This window comes from Palaemon carinicauda, chromosome 7 (genome assembly GCF_036898095.1).
Source record: "Palaemon carinicauda isolate YSFRI2023 chromosome 7, ASM3689809v2, whole genome shotgun sequence".
Lineage (NCBI taxonomy): Eukaryota > Metazoa > Arthropoda > Malacostraca > Decapoda > Palaemonidae > Palaemon > Palaemon carinicauda.
Window position 1 is genome coordinate 1,097,598 of NC_090731.1, and position 21,223 is coordinate 1,118,820.

The 21,223-nt window shown below is 43.5% G+C and overlaps 1 protein-coding gene across 1 annotated transcript in view; it reads right to left on the minus strand.

The window, feature by feature from the left end:
• Positions 1 to 21,223, minus strand: part of LOC137643797 (uncharacterized) — a 182,973-nt gene that overhangs the window by 152,752 nt on the left and 8,998 nt on the right. The window contains 1 exon segment of the mRNA XM_068376484.1: positions 1,021 to 1,182. Coding sequence (XP_068232585.1) covers positions 1,021 to 1,165 — 145 coding nt within the window. The 5' untranslated portion in view covers positions 1,166 to 1,182.

Here is a 21,223-nt window from a genome sequence, read left to right on the forward strand (position 1 = left end):
CAACGGAAGAAGAGTCCTTGGGTTTTTCTCCTTTCAAAAAAACCTTCGAAGGAGAAATATCCCGTTTGGACTTCTTCTTACGTCGCCGAGAAAACCTCTCCCACTGGGAGGTAGACCACTCCCTACACTCACCACACTTATTATTACTATCACACCGTTGACCTCTACAGTAAGGGCAAAGGGTGTGAGAGTCTGTCTCGACCGCCGACATAAATGTTCCGCAGGGGTGGTTGGGTAATCCAGGACAGGTGCGCATAATCGCAGAGGCCAACTTCACACACAAACCTAATAAAGAAAAAGCAAAAAAGCATTAATGGCTGCCAAGAGAGAGGCAGCGAGGATGAGAGAGGACACGTCCGTCTACCATCTTAGCCGAGAGCAAAGTGAACTCAAGCATAGGTGTGTGTGAGAGGGGAGGGGGGAGCAAGCTACCCTCCTCTACCCCCCCTAACTAGCAGTGTAGGTAGTAAACCCTCGTTAAATTTCAATGGCTTGTCATTTCAGCTACGCAGAAATTAATTCCCCTATTAAATAGCATGGTTTGTATGTCAGTTACGGAACAAACAACAGAGATTATAGACAGTATCATCGTCATGTTTCCCTTAAGAAGAAGAACTTCTTGGCTTAATAATGACCAGCAGCTCTTCTACATTATCATCTGGACAAGATTCACAAAAGACAATGCCATGATATTTTTGTAATCTAAAACAAATGCAGATTCAATGCAAGATCTTTGAATAACTTGCAAAACATGAGTCTCAGAGGGCCATTTCACTCTCTCCGTTACACTTTTTGTTGTCTTTACAAATAATTTACAGATAACCAGTACTATAGTTTGAACCACATGAGTATTATACATCTATATTTTCCAATGTTTTATACCAATTCATGTCTATCCCTTTTAAGTTAAGCTGGTGACAAACCTACAGATTCTTTGGTGGGGGTAAAATATCACAAATTAACAAATAATATAAATGATCCAGCGAGTTAATTTCTATATATATTAACCGAGAGACAAACCTTTATAAGGGTGTAGAAACTGTTTGGACAAGGAGTACGCTATCCCGCTGGGGGGAGCCGAAGGGTGAGGCTCGGAGAGATATAGACCCTTCTCCCAACTGAGACTTATTACAGGTTGCCTACATTGGCTCTGTCCTTGACTCATCCTGCCTTGTACATCACCTGCAAATTGAAAATCATATATATTAAACTGCAATTTTGATTTATTACTGATATAAAATAAGTCATATTGGTGTCACCTAACCCTGGATTTAAAAATATATATAAAGAATCCAGAAAATCACTAATATTAACCATAAGTGAATCGGCAAATACATTTTATACATGAATAAATTTACTTCAGTTTACATGACTGTTTTGCTAACTTACACAAATCAAGTTATCGTATGAACAAATATAAAATTATATCAAAATTTTTAGTGCAACTTTTTAAACCTAGAGAGGCACTCAGCAGACTTCCGTATCTCTCAACCTTTTGCTCGATCTTGACCTTTGACCTTAACACGTATTAATTAACGTGCATTTCCATACACTCAAACATGAAGTCTGTGAAAACGATGTCCAAACTTATGACTGATTATGTGACATTTTACTTGACCGTGCCCCTGACCTTTCAAAATTTAATCATTTCCAGCTTTTTACATAACAGTTAATCCCTGCAAGTTCCATTACTCTACGATTAAAATTGTGGCCATGAAGCTGTTCACAAACAAACACACGCAATCAGGAGGTAAAACATAACCTCCTTCCAACTTTGCAGGTGAAGGTAAATATAAAAATGATAGATATTGGAAAAATTAATTAAACTTTAAGCGTTGCTTATTAAAATGACAAAATTTGATCGTCCAATGACTGTTGGGGGTCACTTGAGACAATACAGCAGATGGTTCATCCTGTGCTTCAGTGATTCTCGATATGGGACCAGCCAAACTACTTCCATGGCAGGTCAAAGGTGATAAACCCCAAACATGAGTGTCCACTCTGACCCCCATGGTTCTCAATTGTAAGGTTCTAAATATGAGTAAGTGGTCGAAGAGTTCCCAAATATTATTATTTCTATTATTACTTGCTAGGCTATGTTGGAAAAGCAGGATGCCATAAGCACAGGGGCTCCAACAAGGTAAAATAGCCCAGCGAGGAAAGGAAACAAGAAAAAATGAAATAATTTAGTAACAGTCCCATCAAAATAAATAGAAATGACACAAATGGCTACCCATTACCTACAAGAAAAATAAAAAGCTGGTAGCACCTGGAGTACGTCTGTACTCTCAGGGGGGGCTAAGCACCAAGTAGCTACACCTTAAACTGATTAAGAGGGGAGAGGCACCCTGCTGTTCGTCAGTATCAGACAACACCTCGCATTAGACAGCCCAAGTGATAACACCAAGATTAAACCCATTTAGTATTTATGTAGGAATAAACAAATTAACCATGTTTAATTCATGAACCAAATTATTCTTAAAAATTCTACGGAAAGGATTCTATAATTAGTTTTCCTGACAAGGATTTATTTATATATACTCTCAAAAATAGAAAATTTGGTATTATTGTAGTGTATTACAGGGCAATGTAACCTAGGAAAAAACTACTTTTTCTTATAGAAAAAAATTACGCTCTCTTCGATAATGACACTCATTCCCATCGCAAATTAAGAGTTTCAGAAATATATATATATATATATATATATATATATATATATATATATATATATATATATATATATATATATCCTACGATAATGGGGGACCCCCCTTGGGAACTCGGTGTTTTGGGTGGGGAAAACACACTGGGGAAACGATATATACAGTGAACCCTCGCTACTTCGCGGTTCGACAATCGCGGATTCACCACTTCGCGGGGTTTTCCCATAACCCATATATATATACATATCGCGGATTTTCCGGAAAATTCGAAAATACCGCGAAATCTGAAGACAACCAAATACGATATTTTGTTACCTGTAATTCCATTAATACTGTAATTAGTAATATCTGCTCTTACTGATTGTTCATTGCATTACATATGATATATAATTCAGCACAGAAAGAAATAAAACACGAAAAGAGAATGTGATCATACGATAATTCAGTACGTAGTAAAATTAAATCGAACATGAAACGCAAATCAGATGCAGTCATACCATATTAGAATGGTGTGTACTGTAATGGATGTGCTTCTTTTCCATGAATCTTTTGTATGTATACGTACGTAGTACAGTACTGCATCCAATAATATTCTTTGTTGCAAAAATCACATTTCGAATACTGTAAGCGTACGAGAGAGAGAGAGAGAGAGAGAGAGAGAGAGAGAGAGAGAGAGAGGCGTAAAATAGCGTACGTAAATTTTTATTATTATTGTTATTATTATTATTATTGTTGTTGTTAATAAAATTATTATTGTTATTATTATTAATCATTATTATTATTATTATTACTGTACAGTATTATTATCATTATTTATTATTATTACGGTATTGTACTTAATCTACGTACGTTCAGTATGCGCGGGGGCATCTTCTATGAGTAACCAACGCGCCATAGTACTGTAAGACGGGTTGTGATTGGTTCAAGCGCTGATAGATGACGAATCAAAACTCAAGTTTTGTTATCTAGCCTGTGATTGGTGTTTTGCCCGCATCTTCTACCCGCAGCATCAAAGTTCTCGCGGGGCTGCATCGTTCACTTTCTCTTTCCGCGTATTGCTGAGTAGACGTTCTTAACTTTGTGAAGTTTAATCTGTGCTGTGTGCGACTGTTTTAAGTTGAACTTTTTGTTGAACTTTCTGTTACAATGCCTGCCAAGCGTTCTGCTTCTAGTAAGGCTGGTAGTGAGCCTAAACGCCACCGAAGGATGATGACGATAGCTGAGAAGGTTACGCTTCTCGACATGTTAAAAGATGGTAGAAGTTACGCGGCCGCCGGCCGCCATTTTGGCATCAACGAATCCACCGTTCGCTACATCAAGAAGGACGAGGCGAACATTAGAAAGACTGCTGCAATCACCTTTAGCAGATCAGCGAAGCGAGTCGTTACAACGCGTAATAAAACGATCGTACGCATGGAAGGTGCTTTAGCTGTGTGGATTGCCGACTGCCGGAAGAAGAACATAGCGTTGGATACGAACACCATCCAAACAAAGGCTTTGAGCTTATATGAGAATTTTGCTGCAAAGGAACCTAAAGACGACGACGGCAACCATGCTGAAGATGATGATGATGCAGATGATCCTCAACCAGGGACATCCACTGATTCCCAGCCTCAGAAACGTTTTTCCGCAAGCAAAGGATGGTTCGCGAAGTTTCAGAAACGCTTCGCCCTGAAAAGCGTTTCCCTGCATGGGGAGTCTGCTTCCGCTGACACTGCCGCTGCTGAAACTTACGTGAACCAGACTTTCAAGAACATTATCGCTGAAGGTGGATACAAGCCGGAACAAGTCTTTAATATGGATGAAACCGGCTTGTTTTGGAAGAGAATGCCGTCGCGAACTTTCCTGTTCAAAGAGGAAGCCAAAGCCTCTGGCTTTAAGGCATTCAAGGATCGCGTTACCCTCGTGATGTGTGGCAATGCTGCTGGATTTTTGTTAAAGCCGGGGCTTATTTATAAGTCGAAAAATCCTCGCGCTTTGAAAAATAAAAATAAGAATCTCCTTCCCGTGTACTGGATGCATAATCAAAAAGCATGGATTACGAAGATGCTGACCTCCAACTGGTTCCACCAGTGTTTCATCCCGCAAGTCCATGAATATCTCTTAGAGAAGGGCTTGCCATTCAAGATCCTTCTCCTTATGGATAACGCTGGTGGACACGCAACTGACCTGTCGCGTGAGGGCGTTCAGGTTGAGTTCCTGCCACCCAACACCACGTCATTAAATTCAACCAATGGACCAGGGGGTTATCAGGGCGTTCAAGGCCCTCTACACGAAGAATACCTTGGAGGACCTCTGTTGCGTGTGTGGATGCTGCCCAAGATGACGAGGATGAAGACTTCAACTTGAAGGCGTACTGGCGGCAGTACACCATAGCCACGTGCCTGCAGAATATTCAAAAGGCACTTCAAGAGATGAAACCTGCAACCGTAAATGCGAGCTGGAAGAAGCTGTGGCCCGATATTGTTTACCGACGACAAGGGATTTACTCCGTCGGAAATCCAACACTCTGCAATACGGAAATCTGTGCAGTTGGCTGCCATAATTGGGGGTGACGGGTTGGCGACATGACGACTGAAGACGTCGACGAGTTGTTGGACTGCCATTCCCAGCCCCTAACTGACGCAGACCTCGAAGACCTGACGAAATCGGCAAGTGAGGAAGAGAGTGAGGGTACCCAGGAAGAGACCCAAGAAAATGTCGAAGAAACGGGGCTTAACATTAGAACGGCTTGCCAAGTTCTGCAACCATATGAAGGAGGCGAAAGAAATGTTACAAGAGTGGGACGAGGATATGGTTCGCTCGATGCAATTCTCAAATAAGGTCGATGACATCACGACTCCCTACAGGATGCTCTTGGATCGAAAAAAGAAGCAGCGGCAACAACTTCCGATCACAATGTTTTTCCAGCCTCGCAAAAAAGAGCCAGTTCCTCCTGCTAGTACGCCTTCGGAAGAAATTGAAGAAGTTGAAGAGGTGTCCCAGGAAAAGACACCTCCGTCTGAAGAGACGTAAAATACTATCATTGACTGCACAGTAGAACACATCATCAGCTTCATCATCATCATTTCTACTGTGCAGCAAATTCATCGCCATCGTCATTCAAGTTTTTCTTGAACTTCTTTCGTGGTGAGTACAGTAACAATCTTTATTTTTTACTTTAACCTGTTTTATAGTTTAGTAATGTACGTACTGTATGCATTAAGTTAAAGGGAAGGTTTTAAAAGTCTACATGTTGTAACCTATCATATTTTTTTTGTTTAAAATTTACATTTACGTACGTAAAACAATCTCTCTCTCTCTCTCTCTCTCTCTCTCTCTCTCTCTCTCTCTCTCTCAAATTGTTTTCCTGCTTTGCTACGTACAAGTACTGTATAATTTATATTTGTAAGGTAACATATTTTGTAAATGCTTTTACTGTAAATACTGTATGTACATACATCATACATATACCAAAAGGCACCTCCCCCAATTTTGGGGGGTAGCCGACAACAACAAGAAACAAAACAAAAAGGGGACCTCTACTCTCTACGTTCCTCCAGCCTAACCAGGGACTCAGCCGAGTTCAGCTGGTACTGCTAGGGTGCCACAGCCCAACCTCCCACATTTCCACCACAGATGAAGCTTCATACTGCTGAGTCCCCTACTGCTGCTACCTCCGCGGTCATCTAAGGCACCGGAGGAAGCAGCAGGGCCTACCGGAACTGCGTCACAATCGCTCGCCATTCATTCCTATTTCTAGCACGCTCTCTTGCCTCTCTCACATCTATCCTCCTATCACCCAGAGCTTTCTTCACACCATCCATCCACCCAAACCTTGGCCTTCCTCTTGTACTTCTCCCATCAACTCTTGCATTCATCACCTTCTTTAGCAGACAGCTATTTTCCATTCTCTCAACATGGCCAAACCACCTCAACACATTCATATCCACTCTAGCCGCTAACTCATTTCTTACACCCGTTCTCACCCTCACCACTTCGTTCCTAACCCTATCTACTCGAGATACACCAGCCATACTCCTCAGACACTTCATCTCAAACACATTCAATTTCTGTCTCTCCATCACTTTCATTCCCCACAACTCCGATCCATACATCACAGTTGGTACAATCACTTTCTCATATAGAACTCTCTTACATTCATGCCCAATCCTCTATTTTTTACTACTCCCTTAACTGCCCCCAACACTTTGCAACCTTCATTCACTCTCTGACGTACATCTGCTTCCACTCCACCATTTGCTGCAACAACAGACCCCAAGTACTTAAACTGATCCACCTCCTCAAGTAACTCTCCATTCAACATGACATTCAACCTTGCACCACCTTCCCTTCTCGTACATCTCATAACCTTACTCTTACCCACATTAACTCTCAACTTCCTTCTCTCACACACCCTTCCAAATTCTGTCACTAGTCGGTCAAGCTTCTCTTCTGTGTCTGCTACCAGTACAGTATCATCCGCAAACAACAACTGATTTACCTCCCATTCATGATCATTCTCGCCTACCAGTTTTAATCCTCGTCCAAGCACTCTAGCATTCACCTCTCTCACCACTCCATCAACATACAAGTTAAACAACCACGGCGACATCACACATCCCTGTCTCAGCCCCACTCTCACCGGAAACCAATCGCTCACCTCATTTCCTATTCTAACACATGCTTTACTACCTGTGTAGAAACTTTTCACTGCTTGCAACAACCTTCCACCAACTCCATATAACCTCATCACATTCCACATTGCTTCCCTATCAACTCTATCATATGCTTTCTCCAGATCCATAAACGCAACATACACCTCCTTACCTTTTGCTAAATATTTCTCGCATATCTGCCTAACTGTAAAAATCTGATTCATACAACCCCTACCTCTTCTAAAACCACCCTGTACTTCCAAGATTGCATTCTCTGTTTTATCCTTAATCCTATTAATCAGTATTCTACCATACACTTTTCCAACTACACTCAACAAACTAATACCTCTTGAATTACAACACTCATGCACATCTCCCTTACCCTTATATAGTGGTACAATACATGCACAGACCCAATCTACTGGTACCATTGACAACACAAAACACACATTAAACAATCTCACCAACCATTCAAGTACAGTCACACCCCTTCCTTCAACATCTCAGCTTTCACACCATCCATACCCGATGCTTTTCCTACTCTCGTTTCATATATATGCCCCCTGTGGCCGCGGGGGCATATATAAAAATTAGAATAGCGCCAACGTTATCCCTGCGTGTCGTAAGAGGCGACTAAAAGGGACGGGACGAGGGGGCTGGGAACCCTCTCTCCTGTAAAAGTATCCTGTGAGACAGCAACAAAGACAGCAACTGTATGTACTGTATCATTATTTATCACTATCATCATGCGCGTTAAATGCCTTGTTTGTTCTGAGCGTGGTTGTTTACTGAGCGTACACGCCGTCGTTTCAGGCGGCGTCATAAAGAAAAAGATTTCATTTGGAAGTCCTAAGAAAAATACGTAAACTAAAACATTGGTAATAAAAAAATCAACATACAGTACTGTATAATCAATATAATCGATGCAAAAACTAACCTATACGTACATATATGTGTACACTAAATGAGTTTGTTTCTTCATTATGATCAGAGATGAACGTAAACAAAACATTGGTTGCCATTTTTTATTGTGCTTTTTAGGTGTTTAGGAAACACATGATATAAAATCGCCTTTAATATTTGTGCCTGTTTTAGTTTAGGGTGCTGTAGTACATGCATTAAGTGTTCTGTACATTAAAGGGTGGTTTGTTAACAGTACTACGTACAAGGGAAGGTTTTAAAAGTCCGAATATACATGTTAAATAAATAGGTAAATATGCTGTCACTACTTCGCGGATTTTCACCTATCGCGCCCGCGTCTGGAACCTATCTACCGCGATAAACGAGGGTTCACTGTATATAAAAAGGTACAAAAAGGCTACAGAACCTAACAAACCAACCTAACCTCGGACGGCGAAACTTGCGGGTCACGGGAGGGTGAGACTGACGACTTAACTAGCGACTTTTTCCCAAAAATGTATCTTTATAAGCAGTAACAGTATAACTACACTGTCGTTTCTTTTAGGTTTTAGACATCCTGATTTGGGTATTACAGTAAAATACGTGTATGTCTTTCTTGTAAGATAGGAAGGAACGGCACTTTGGGCACTGCAAACGTTGAGGTATTACATTGTGTGCTTTAAGGAAATGATCAACATTGGATTTTGAATCATAAAAATCACCATGGGATTTAGCAAATACTTTTAGGAATGGAATACTGCAGCCGTTAGAAGTTTCTATAACTTCCTCCATTGCAAAATACAAAAAAATAAATCTCACTTGAAATGACGGACACCTTACTAGGACCAAGGTTTCCAGGGAAAAGGATTTGGTGGAAGGGGTATGAATAGACCACTTAAAGAGATAAAGGAAGTGGGTAGGGAATTATTAACTGAACCCCCTTGTGCAAACTTTAAATACGTATGGGTTCGTGATTGGTTAACGGTAAAACAACGGAGTCTAGAGGGTAAACACAAATGAATTGGAATGGGAAATCCGGGTGTGACAAGGTAATAACAAAAGAAATAAAAGCAATAAAGGAAGTTGAAATGGAATGTATGATAAATAATATTTAATGGGAATATAAAATGAGGTGATTTTATAAGGTATCGGATAATAAAACGAATAATTATTAGGTCAAACGTAATGTGTACGAGGGTATTACATAACTAATCAAGTAATAGACTTGAACAGAGCTGGTAGAGAGACGAACAGTTACATTTCACGATTAAAGAAGAAATCCTATTGGTGGAGGAAAAGTCTCTGCGCAGAACGTCGAAACTTGCTATGTACAAACGCACGTACAAGAGCGTCTACAACGGGCAAGTAGAATGAGAAAAATTAAATGAAAAACGCTGCTAATGTTAGCATGATACAATAACATTCGATCTACATCAGACGATGGCAGCACTGGTTACTGTATTTTTTCATGAGATGTGGTCTTTGTCTTTGCAACGGCGCCTCCAAAGTTTATCCAGCTATACTGTTTTGTATTTTCCTCCGTTTATTATACATCCAAAGAGGTAATATATAGAGAAGAAAAGGCTTGTTTTACGATTACAGTGAACCCTCGTTTATCGCGGTAGATAGGTTCCAGACGCGGGCGCGATAGGTGAAAATCCGCGAAGTAGTGACAGCATAATTACCTATTTATTTAACATGTATATTCGGACTTTTAAAACCTTCCCTTGTACGTAGTACTGTTAACAAACCACCCTTTAATGTACAGAACACTTAATGCATGTACTACAGCACCCTAAACTAAAACAGGCACAAATATTAAAGGCGATTTTATATCATGTGTTTCCTAAACACCTAAAAAGCACGATAAAAAATGGCAACCAATGTTTTGTTTACGTTCATCTCTGATCATAATGAAGAAACAAACTCATTTAGTGTACACATATATGTACGTATAGGTTAGTTTTTGCATCGATTATATTGATTATACAGTACTGTATGTTGATTTTTTTATTACCAATGTTTTAGTTTACGTATTTTTCTTAGGACTTCCAAATGAAATCTTTTTCTTTATGACGCCGCCTGAAACGACGGCGTGTACGCTCAGTAAACAACCACGCTCAGAACAAACAAGGCATTTAACGCGCATGATGATAGTGATAAATAATGATACAGTACATACAGTATTTACAGTAAAAGCATTTACAAAATATGTTACCTTACAAATATAAATTATACAGTACTTGTACGTAGCAAAGCAGGAAAACAATTTGAGAGAGAGAGAGAGAGAGAGAGAGAGAGAGAGAGAGAGAGAGAGAGAGAGAGAGAGAGAGAGAGAGAGAGAGAGAGAGAGAGAGAGAGAGATTGTTTTACGTACGTAAATGTAAATTTTAAACAAAAAAAATATGATAGGTTACAACATGTAGATTTTTAAAACCTTCCCTTTAACTTAATGCATACAGTACGTACATTACTAAACTATAAAACAGGTTAAAGTAAAAAATAAAGATTGTTACTGTACTCACCACGAAAGAAGTTCAAGAAAAACTTGAATGACGATGGCGATGAATTTGCTGCACAGTAGAAATGATGATGATGAAGCTGATGATGTGTTCTACTGTGCAGTCAATGATAGTATTTTACGTCTCTTCAGACGGAGGTGTCTTTTCCTGGGACACCTCTTCAACTTCTTCAATTTCTTCCGAAGGCGTACTAGCAGGAGGAACTGGCTCTTTTTTGCGAGGCTGGAAAAACATTGTGATCGGAAGTTGTTGCCGCTGCTTCTTTTTTCGATCCAAGAGCATCCTGTAGGGAGTCGTGATGTCATCGACCTTATTTGAGAATTGCATCGAGCGAACCATATCCTCGTCCCACTCTTGTAACATTTCTTTCGCCTCCTTCATATGGTTGCAGAACTTGGCAAGCCGTTCTAATGTTAAGCCCGTTTCTTCGACATTTTCTTGGGTCTCTTCCTGGGTACCCTCACTCTCTTCCTCACTTGCCGATTTCGTCAGGTCTTCGAGGTCTGCGTCAGTTAGGGGCTGGGAATGGCAGTCCAACAACTCGTCGACGTCTTCAGTCGTCATGTCGCCAAACCCGTCACCCCCAATTATGGCAGCCAACTGCACAGATTTCCGTATTGCAGAGTGTTGGATTTCCGACGGAGTAAATCCCTTGTCGTCGTAAACAATATCGGGCCACAGCTTCTTCCAGCTCGCATTTACGGTTGCAGGTTTCATCTTTTGAAGTGCCTTTTGAATATTCTGCAGGCACGTGGCTATGGTGTACTGCCGCCAGTACGCCTTCAAGTTGAAGTCTTCATCCTCGTCATCTTGGGCAGCATCCACACACGCAACGAGGTCCGCCAAGGTATTCTTCGTGTAGAGGGCCTTGAACGCCCTGATAACCCCCTGGTCCATTGGTTGAATTAATGACGTGGTGTTGGGTGGCAGGAACTCAACCTGAACGCCCTCACGCGACAGGTCAGTTGCGTGTCCACCAGCGTTATCCATAAGGAGAAGGATCTTGAATGGCAAGCCCTTCTCTAAGAGATATTCATGGACTTGCGGGATGAAACACTGGTGGAACCAGTTGGAGGTCAGCATCTTCGTAATCCATGCTTTTTGATTATGCATCCAGTACACGGGAAGGAGATTCTTATTTTTATTTTTCAAAGCGCGAGGATTTTTCGACTTATAAATAAGCCCCGGCTTTAACAAAAATCCAGCAGCATTGCCACACATCACGAGGGTAACGCGATCCTTGAATGCCTTAAAGCCAGAGGCTTTGGCTTCCTCTTTGAACAGGAAAGTTCGCGACGGCATTCTCTTCCAAAACAAGCCGGTTTCATCCATATTAAAGACTTGTTCCGGCTTGTATCCACCTTCAGCGATAATGTTCTTGAAAGTCTGGTTCACGTAAGTTTCAGCAGCGGCAGTGTCAGCGGAAGCAGACTCCCCATGCAGGGAAACGCTTTTCAGGGCGAAGCGTTTCTGAAACTTCGCGAACCATCCTTTGCTTGCGGAAAAACGTTTCTGAGGCTGGGAATCAGTGGATGTCCCTGGTTGAGGATCATCTGAATCATCATCATCTTCAGCATGGTTGCCGTCGTCGTCTTTAGGTTCCTTTGCAGCAAAATTCTCATATAAGCTCAAAGCCTTTGTTTGGATGGTGTTCGTATCCAACGCTATGTTCTTCTTCCGGCAGTCGGCAATCCACACAGCTAAAGCACCTTCCATGCGTACGATCGTTTTATTACGCGTTGTAACGACTCGCTTCGCTGATCTGCTAAAGGTGATTGCAGCAGTCTTTCTAATGTTCGCCTCGTCCTTCTTGATGTAGCGAACGGTGGATTCGTTGATGCCAAAATGGCGGCCGGCGGCCGCGTAACTTCTACCATCTTTTAACATGTCGAGAAGCGTAACCTTCTCAGCTATCGTCATCATCCTTCGGTGGCGTTTAGGCTCACTACCAGCCTTACTAGAAGCAGAACGCTTGGCAGGCATTGTAACAGAAAGTTCAACAAAAAGTTCAACTTAAAACAGTCGCACACAGCACAGATTAAACTTCACAAAGTTAAGAACGTCTACTCAGCAATACGCGGAAAGAGAAAGTGAACGATGCAGCCCCGCGAGAACTTTGATGCTGCGGGTAGAAGATGCGGGCAAAACACCAATCACAGGCTAGATAACAAAACTTGAGTTTTGATTCGTCATCTATCAGCGCTTGAACCAATCACAACCCGTCTTACAGTACTATGGCGCGTTGGTTACTCATAGAAGATGCCCCCCCGCATACTGAACGTACGTAGATTAAGTACAATACCGTAATAATAATAAATAATGATAATAATACTGTACAGTAATAATAATAATAATGATTAATAATAATAACAATAATAATTTTATTAACAACAACAACAATAATAATAATAATAACAATAATAATAAAAATTTACGTACGCTATTTTACGCCTCTCTCTCTCTCTCTCTCTCTCTCTCTCTCTCTCTCTCTCTCTCTCTCTCTCTCTCTCGTACGCTTACAGTATTCGAAATGTGATTTTTGCAACAAAGAATATTATTGGATGCAGTACTGTACTACGTACGTATACATACAAAAGATTCATGGAAAAGAAGCACATCCATTACAGTACACACCATTCTAATATGGTATGACTGCATCTGATTTGCGTTTCATGTTCGATTTAATTTTACTACGTACTGAATTATCGTATGATCACATTCTCTTTTCGTGTTTTATTTCTTTCTGTGCTGTATTATATATCATATGTAATGCAATGAACAATCAGTAAGAGCAGATATTACTAATTACAGTATTAATGGAATTACAGGTAACAAAATATCGTATTTGGTTGTCTTCAGATTTCGCGGTATTTTCGAATTTTCCGGAAAATCCGCGATATGTATATATATATGGGTTATGGGAAAACCCCGCGAAGTGGTGAATCCGCGATTGTCGAACCGCGAAGTAGCGAGGGTTCACTGTATTGTGTAAAGTGTATATGGAACAATTCTTTAAAAGACACATAATATTACCGTAGCATTTCTATCGTTAGCAGTGCCTTTGTAACGTTGTTAACACTGTGTATCATTGGTAACGTTGCTAATATGTTATTTTCATTAGTAAAATAAATTTTTGAATATACTTACCCGGTGATCATGTAGCTGCAGCTCTGCTGCCCGACAGAAAAAACCTACGGGCGGGATACGCCAGCGATCGCTATACAGGTGGGGGTGTACAACAACAGCGCCATCTGTCGAGTAGGTACTCAGGTACTTCTTGTCAACAAAGAACCAATTTTCTCCTCGGTCCACTGGGTCTCTATGGGGAGGAAGGGTGGGTCCTTTAATTCATGATCACCGGGTAAGTATATTCAAAAATTTATTTTACTAATGAAAATAACATTTTTCAATATTAATCTTACCCAGTGATCATGTAGCTGATTCACACCCAGGGGGGTGGGTGGAGACCAGCATACATGTTAACAATAGAAGCTAAGTATCCCGTATTTCATTTTAGCAGTTATTCAAAATAACAAACATAAAATTAATAAGTACCTGGTAAGGAAGTCGACTTGAACCATTACTCTGCCTTTTTAAGTACGTCTTCCTTACTGAGCCTCGCGATCCTCTTAGGATGCTGAACGACTCCTAGGTGCTGAAGTATGAAGGGCTGCAACCCATACTAAAGGACCTCATCACAACCTCTAATCTAGGCGCTTCTCAAGAAAGAATTTGACCACCCGCCAAATCAACCAGGATGCGAAAGGCTTCTTAGCCTTCCGTACAACCCAAAAACAACAATAAAAAGCATTTCAAGAGAAAGATTAAAAAAGGTTATGGGATTATGGGAATGTAGTGGTTGAGCCCTCACCTACTACTGCACTCGCTGCTACGAATGGTCCCAGGGTGTAGCAGTTCTCGTAAAGAGACTGGACATCTTTAAGGTAAAATGATGCGAACACTGACTTGCTTCTCCAATAGGTTGCATCCATTACACTCTGCAGAGATCTGTTTTGTTTGAAGGCCACTGAAGTAGCGACAGCTCTAACTTCATGTGTCCTTACCTTCAGCAAAGCATGGTCCTCCTCATTCAGATGAGAATGGGCTTCTCTAATCAAAAGTCTGATGTAATAAGAAACTGCGTTCTTCGACATCGGTAAAGCAGGTTTCTTAATAGAACACCAAAAAGCTTCTGATTGTCCTCATAATGGCTTCGTACGTCTTAAATAGTACTTAAGAGCTCTTACTGGGCATAGTACTCTCTCTTGTTCGTTTCCAACCAAACTGGACAGACTTGGAATCTCGAACGATTTGGGCCAAGGACGAGAAGGGAGTTCGTTTTTAGCTAAAAAACCAAGCTGTAAGGAACATGTAGCCGTTTCAGATGTAAATCCTATGTTCCTGCTGAAGGCGTGTATCTCACAGACTCTTTTAGCTGTTGCTAAGCAAACGAGGAAAAGAGTCTTCAAAGTGAGATCTTTAAAAGAGGCTGATTGAAGCGGTTCGAACCTTGCTGACATCAGGAACCTTAAGACCACGTCTAAGTTCCAACCTGGTGTGGCTAACCGACGCTCCTTTGAGGTCTCAAAAGACTTAAGGAGGTCCTGTAGATCTTTGTTGTTGGAAAGATCTAAGCCTCTGTGGCGGAAGACTGCTGCCAACATGCTTCTGTAACCTTTGATTGTAGGAGCTGATAGGGATCTTACCTTCCTTAGGTGTAAAAGGAAGTCAGCTATCTGCGTTACAGAGGTACTGGTTGAGGATACTGAATTCGCCTTGCACCAGCTTCAGAAGACTTCCCATTTTGACTGGTAGACCTTGAGAGTGGATGTCCTCCTTGCTCTGGCAATCGCTCTGGCTGCCTCCTTCGAAAAGCCTCTAAGCTCTTGAGAGTCTTTCGATAGTCTGAAGGCAGTCAGACGAAGAGCGTGGAGGCTTGGGTGTAGCTTCTTTACGTGCGGCTGACGCAGAAGGTCCACTCTTAGAGGAAGAGTCCTGGGAACGTCTACTAGCCATTGCAGTACCTCGGTGAACCATTCTCTCGCGGGCCAGAGGGGAGCAACCAACGTCAACCTTGTCCCTTCGTGAGAGGCGAACTTCTGCAGTACCTTGTTGACAATCTTGAACGGGGGGAACGCATAAAGGTCTAGATGGGACCAATCCAGGAGAAAGGCATCTACGTGAACTGCTGCTGGGTCCGGAATCGGTGAGCAATAATTTGGGAGCCTCTTGGTCATCGAGGTAGCGAACAGATCTATGGTGGGCTGACCCCACAGGGTCCATAGTTTGTTGCAAACATTCTTGTGAAGGGTCCATTCTGTAGGGATGATCTGACCCTTCCGGCTGAGGCGGTCTGCCATGACATTCATGTCGCCTTGAATGAACCTCGTTACAAGCGATATGTTTCGATCTCTTGACCAGGTGAGGAGGTCCCTTGCGATTTCGAACAACGTCATCGAATGAGTCCCTCCTTGCTTGGAGATGTACGCCAAGGCTGTAGTGTTGTCGGAGTTCACCTCCACCACCTTGCCTAGAAGGAGGGACTTAAAGCTTCTCAAGGCCAGATGAACTGCCAGTAGCTCCTTGCAGTTGATGTGTAGTGCTCTTTGATCCGGATTCCACGTGCCCGAGCATTCCCGACCGTCCAGTGTCGCACCCCAGCCCGTGTCCGATGCGTCCGAGAAGAGAAGGTGGTCGGGGGTCTGAACAGCCAGTGGTAGACCTTCCCTGAGAAGAATGTTGTTCTTCCACCAAGTCAGTGCAGACTTCATCTTCTCGGAGATAGGAACTGAGACCGCTTCTAGCGTCATGTCCTTTCTCCAGTGAGCAGCTAGGTGATACTGAAGGGGTCGGAGGTGGAGTCTCCCTAACACGATGAACTGGTCCAGCGATGAAAGCGTCCCTATTAGACTCATCCACTGTCTGACTGAACATCGGTTCCTTTTCAGCATGCTCAGGATGCATTCTTGGGCTTGACTGATTCTGGGGGCCGACGGAAAAGCCCGAAAAGCTTGACTCTGAATCTCCATACCTAGATAGACAATAGTTTGGGATGGGACGAGTTGGGACTTTTCTATATTGACCAGGAGACCCAATTCCTTGGTCAGATCCATAGTCCATTTGAGATTCTCCAGACAGCGACGACTTGACGCAGCTCTTAAAAGCCAGTCGTCCAAATAGAGGGAGGCTCTGATGTCCGCTAAATGCAGGAATTTGGCAATATTCCTCATCAGTTTGGTAAACACTAGAGGTGCCGTGCTTAGGCCAAAGCACAGGGCTTGGAACTGGTAAACCACCTTCCCAAAGACGAACTTTAGGAAAGGTTGGGAATCTGGGTGGATGGGGACGTGAAAGTACGCGTCCTTTAGGTCTAACGAGACCATCCAGTCTTCCTTCCTGACCGATGCTAGCACTGACTTCGTCGTCTCCATGGTGAACGTCTGCTTGGTGACAAAGACATTCAGAGCACTGACGTCTAGCACCGGTCTCCACCCTCCTGTCTTCTTCGCTACTAAGAAGAGACGGTTGTAGAAGCCCGGGGATTGATGGTCCCGGACTATGACTACCGCTCCCTTTTGTAGCAAGAGAGACACCTCTTGCTGTAAAGCTAGCCTCTTGTCCTACTCTCTGTACCTGGGAGAGAGGTCGATGGGAGTTGTTGCTAGAGGGGGCTTGCGCAAGAATGGAATCCTGTACCCCTCTCTGAGTAACTTCACAGACTGTGCGTCTGCACCCCTGTTCTCCCAGACCTGCCAGTAGTTCTTGAGCCTGGCTCCCACTGCTGTCTGGAGAAGATGGCAGTCAGACTCTGCCTTTTGAGGACTTGGAACCCTTCTTCTTTTTGCCACGTTGACTATCGGCACGGGTACCTCCTCTGCTGGAGGTTCTGCCACGAAAGGGCGGAATGAACCTTGACGCTGGTGTGTTCATCCTAGGTCTAGGCACGGAAGGTAAAGCTGTGACTTTACGTGCGGATGACGCCACCAGGTCATGGGTGTCTTTCTGGATCAACGAGGCGGCAATCCCCTTGATCAGCTCTTCAGGAAAGAGACACTTTGATAGCGGAGCAAACATCAGCTCTGACTTCTGACATGGTGTGACCCCTGCCGACAAGAAGGAGCAAAGGTGATCTCGCTTCTTAAGAACTCCAGACACGAAAGAAGCCGCAAGCTCGCCAGACCCATCCCGAATGGCTTTGTCCATGCAGGACATGATGAGCATGGCAGAGTCCTTATCCGAAGGGGAGGTCTTTCTGCTCAACGCTCCCAAACACCAGTCCAGGAAGTTGAAGATCTCAAAAGCACGGAAAACTCCCTTCAAAAAATGGTCCATGTCCGAAGAGGTCCAGCAAATCTTGGACCGTCTCATAGCCAGTCTGCGGGGAGAGTCTACCAGACTTGAGAAGTCGCCCTGGGCAGAGGCAGGAACTCCCAAGCCTAGAACCTCTCCTGTGGCATACCAAACGCTAGATCTGGAAGCAAGCTTGGCCGGGGGAAACAAGAAGGTTGTCTTCCCAAGTTGCTTCTTGGCCTGCAGCCACTCTCCCAGAACCCTTAAAGCTCTCTTGGATGAGCGAGCGAGTACGAGCTTCGTAAAGGCAGGAGCTGCTGACTGCATGCCTAAAGCGAACTCAGAGGGAGGTGAGCGTGGAGCTGCAGACACAAACTGCTCCGGATACAACTCCTTAAACAGGGCAAGGACTTTCCTAAGGTCTAAGGAGGGAGGCGTAGTCTTGGGTTCATCTATGTCGGAGTGTTGATCGTCCAAATGCGCAGCTTCGTCGTCATCAGAGATTCCTTCATCCGAATGCTGAGGAGGAAGCGGCAAAAGAGGAGAAGAAGGCTGAACGGCTGAATCCGGCAGCACGGGTGCATGCGTAGCTGCACTGGATCCAACATCATGCCGCTGCTGGTCAGTCTGAGAGCTGGCAACAACAAAAGCGGAGTGGTGGTGCGTGGTGGGGACTGCCGTGGGTTGCGGAGACTGCCGCATTGCGTCAAAACACGGCAGCTTGACTGCACCTTCCCACTGCTGATGCGGTAGCTCACGCATGTCAACGGAGGGTGCCGCACGTCGGCTAACGTCAACATGCGTCTGGCAGGGTCGACTGCGCATCGGTGGTGGAGCTCTCACAGCCGGAGTGTGGGAGCAGGCAGCCGCAGTGTCAGCTGAGCGCACAACCGTGGCAGGTTGTAGGTTAACGGGTGCAGCGTCAACCTTCTCAGCACGATACTCCTGCATGAAGGAAGCTAGCTGAGTCTGCATAGACTGCAGCAAAGACCACTTAGGGTCTACAGCGGTTGGTGCAGCAACAGACGGAGTGATTGCCTGCTGCGGAACCACTCTACCTCTCTTGGGAGGTGTGCAGTCTTCGGAAGACTGCGGCGAGTCCGAACTGACCCAGTGGCTACACCTGGGCCGTTGGACTCGCTCGGAAGGGACCTTGCGCTTGAGAGGTCGTGAGACCTTGGTCCAGCGTTTCTGACGAGAAACTTCTTCCGCAGACGAGGAATGAATGGGCTCACTCGTCTGTTTGTGGGTGGGACGATCTCTGCAAGATACGTCCTCAACCACTGAGGGTACATCTGTACGCTGATCAAGGCCTGTCGAACCCTTTGGTCCTTCGACATTGCTTCTCCCCTGGGCTTGGGAGCTTGCAAGAGGTCCCGGACTGGGAGGACGACTGGCACGAACAGACGCACCCTCATGCGTAACACTGACACTTTTCACTGCACTTGCACTCACTACACTTCCCACTGCACTTTTCTCCTTCAACTCTCTGACGTCGGCCAAGAGTTGATTGCGGTCATTCGCTAATGACTCAACTCTGTCACCAAGAGCCTGAATGGCACGCATCATATCCGCCATCGAGGGTTGATGAGAGCTAGTAGAAGGGTCGGGTGTAACCACTACAGGGGAAGGAATAGGTTGAGGGGCATGGGGAGAGGAAAAATCAAAAGAGCGAGACGAACTCCTCCTGATCCTATCCTTCTCTAGCCTACGTGCATTCTTAAGGAATTCTTGAAAATCGAATTCCGAAAGCCCAGCGCATTCCTCACATCGATCTTCCAATTGACAGGCTTTACCCCTACAATTGGAACAAACGGTGTGAGGATCTATAGAGGCCTTCGGAAGACGCCTAGAACAGTCCCTAGCGCTACACTGCCTGTACTTGGGGACTTGAGTAGGGTCAGACATCTTGAATTAGTCAAAGGGGGAAATCCAAAATCTATCCAAGTCGTCAACAAATAATCCAAAATCTAATCAATGAAAGTGATAAAGTATTGATGATAACTCCTGTACAGCGAAAGCTAATAACTAGAGAGAATACATCACCAAAAAGCGTGAAAATCAACTCCAGAAACAACAGCGTATCAAGTAGGTCTTGCCGGTGGCACGACAGAGAGAAAATTGGTTCTTTGTTGACAAGAAGTACCTGAGTACCTACTCGACAGATGGCGCTGTTGTTGTACACCCCCACCTGTATAGCGATCGCTGGCGTATCCCGCCCGTAGGTTTTTTCTGTCGGGCAGCAGAGCTGCAGCTACATGATCACCGGGTAAGATTAATATTGAAAACTTATCGTTCGTGGTACATACGTGAGGTTCGTGACCTGGGAACTCCTAGGTTAGGTTAGGTGGGTTTGTTAGATTCTGTATTCTTTTTATTCTTTTTATAGTGTAAAGTGTATATGGAAAATTTATTTATAATATGCATGAAAATATCTAGAATTACTATCGCTAGTAATGTCACCGTATCGTTGGTAACGCTGTGTATCATTCGTAACGTGGCTAATTTTACCGTTCTCAGTAAATATGTTATTTTCATTAGTAAAATAAATTTTTGAATATACTTACCCGGTGATCATATAGCTGTCAGCTCTGCTGCCCGACAGAAAAACCTAAGGACAAAATACGCCAGCGATCGCTATACAGGTGGGGGTGTACATCAACAGCGCCATCTGTCGAGCAGGTACTCAAGTACTCCATGTCAACACAGAACCAATTTTCCCCTCTGCCCACTGGGTCTCTATTGGGGAGGAAGGGAGGGTCCTTTAATTTATGATCACCGGGTAAGTATATTCAAAAATTTATTTTACTAATGAAAATAACATTTTTCAATATTAAACTTAGCCGGTGATCATATAGCTGATTCACACCCAGGGGGGTGGGTAGAGACCAGCATTATGTGTTACATTAAGAGCTAAGTATTTTGTATTTCATTTTAGCAGTTATTCAAAATAACAAACATAAAATCAATAAGTACCTGGTAAGGAAGTCGACGAACAATTACTCTGCCTTTTTAAGTACGTCTTCCTTACTGAGCCTCGCGATCCTCATAGGATGCTGAGCGACTCCTAGGAGCTGAAGTATGAAGGGTTGCAACCCATACTAAAGGACCTCATTAAAACCTCTAATCTAGGCGCTTCTCAAGAAATGACTTTGACCACCCGCCAAATCAAGTAGGATGCGAAAGGCTTCTTAGCCTTCCGGACAACCCA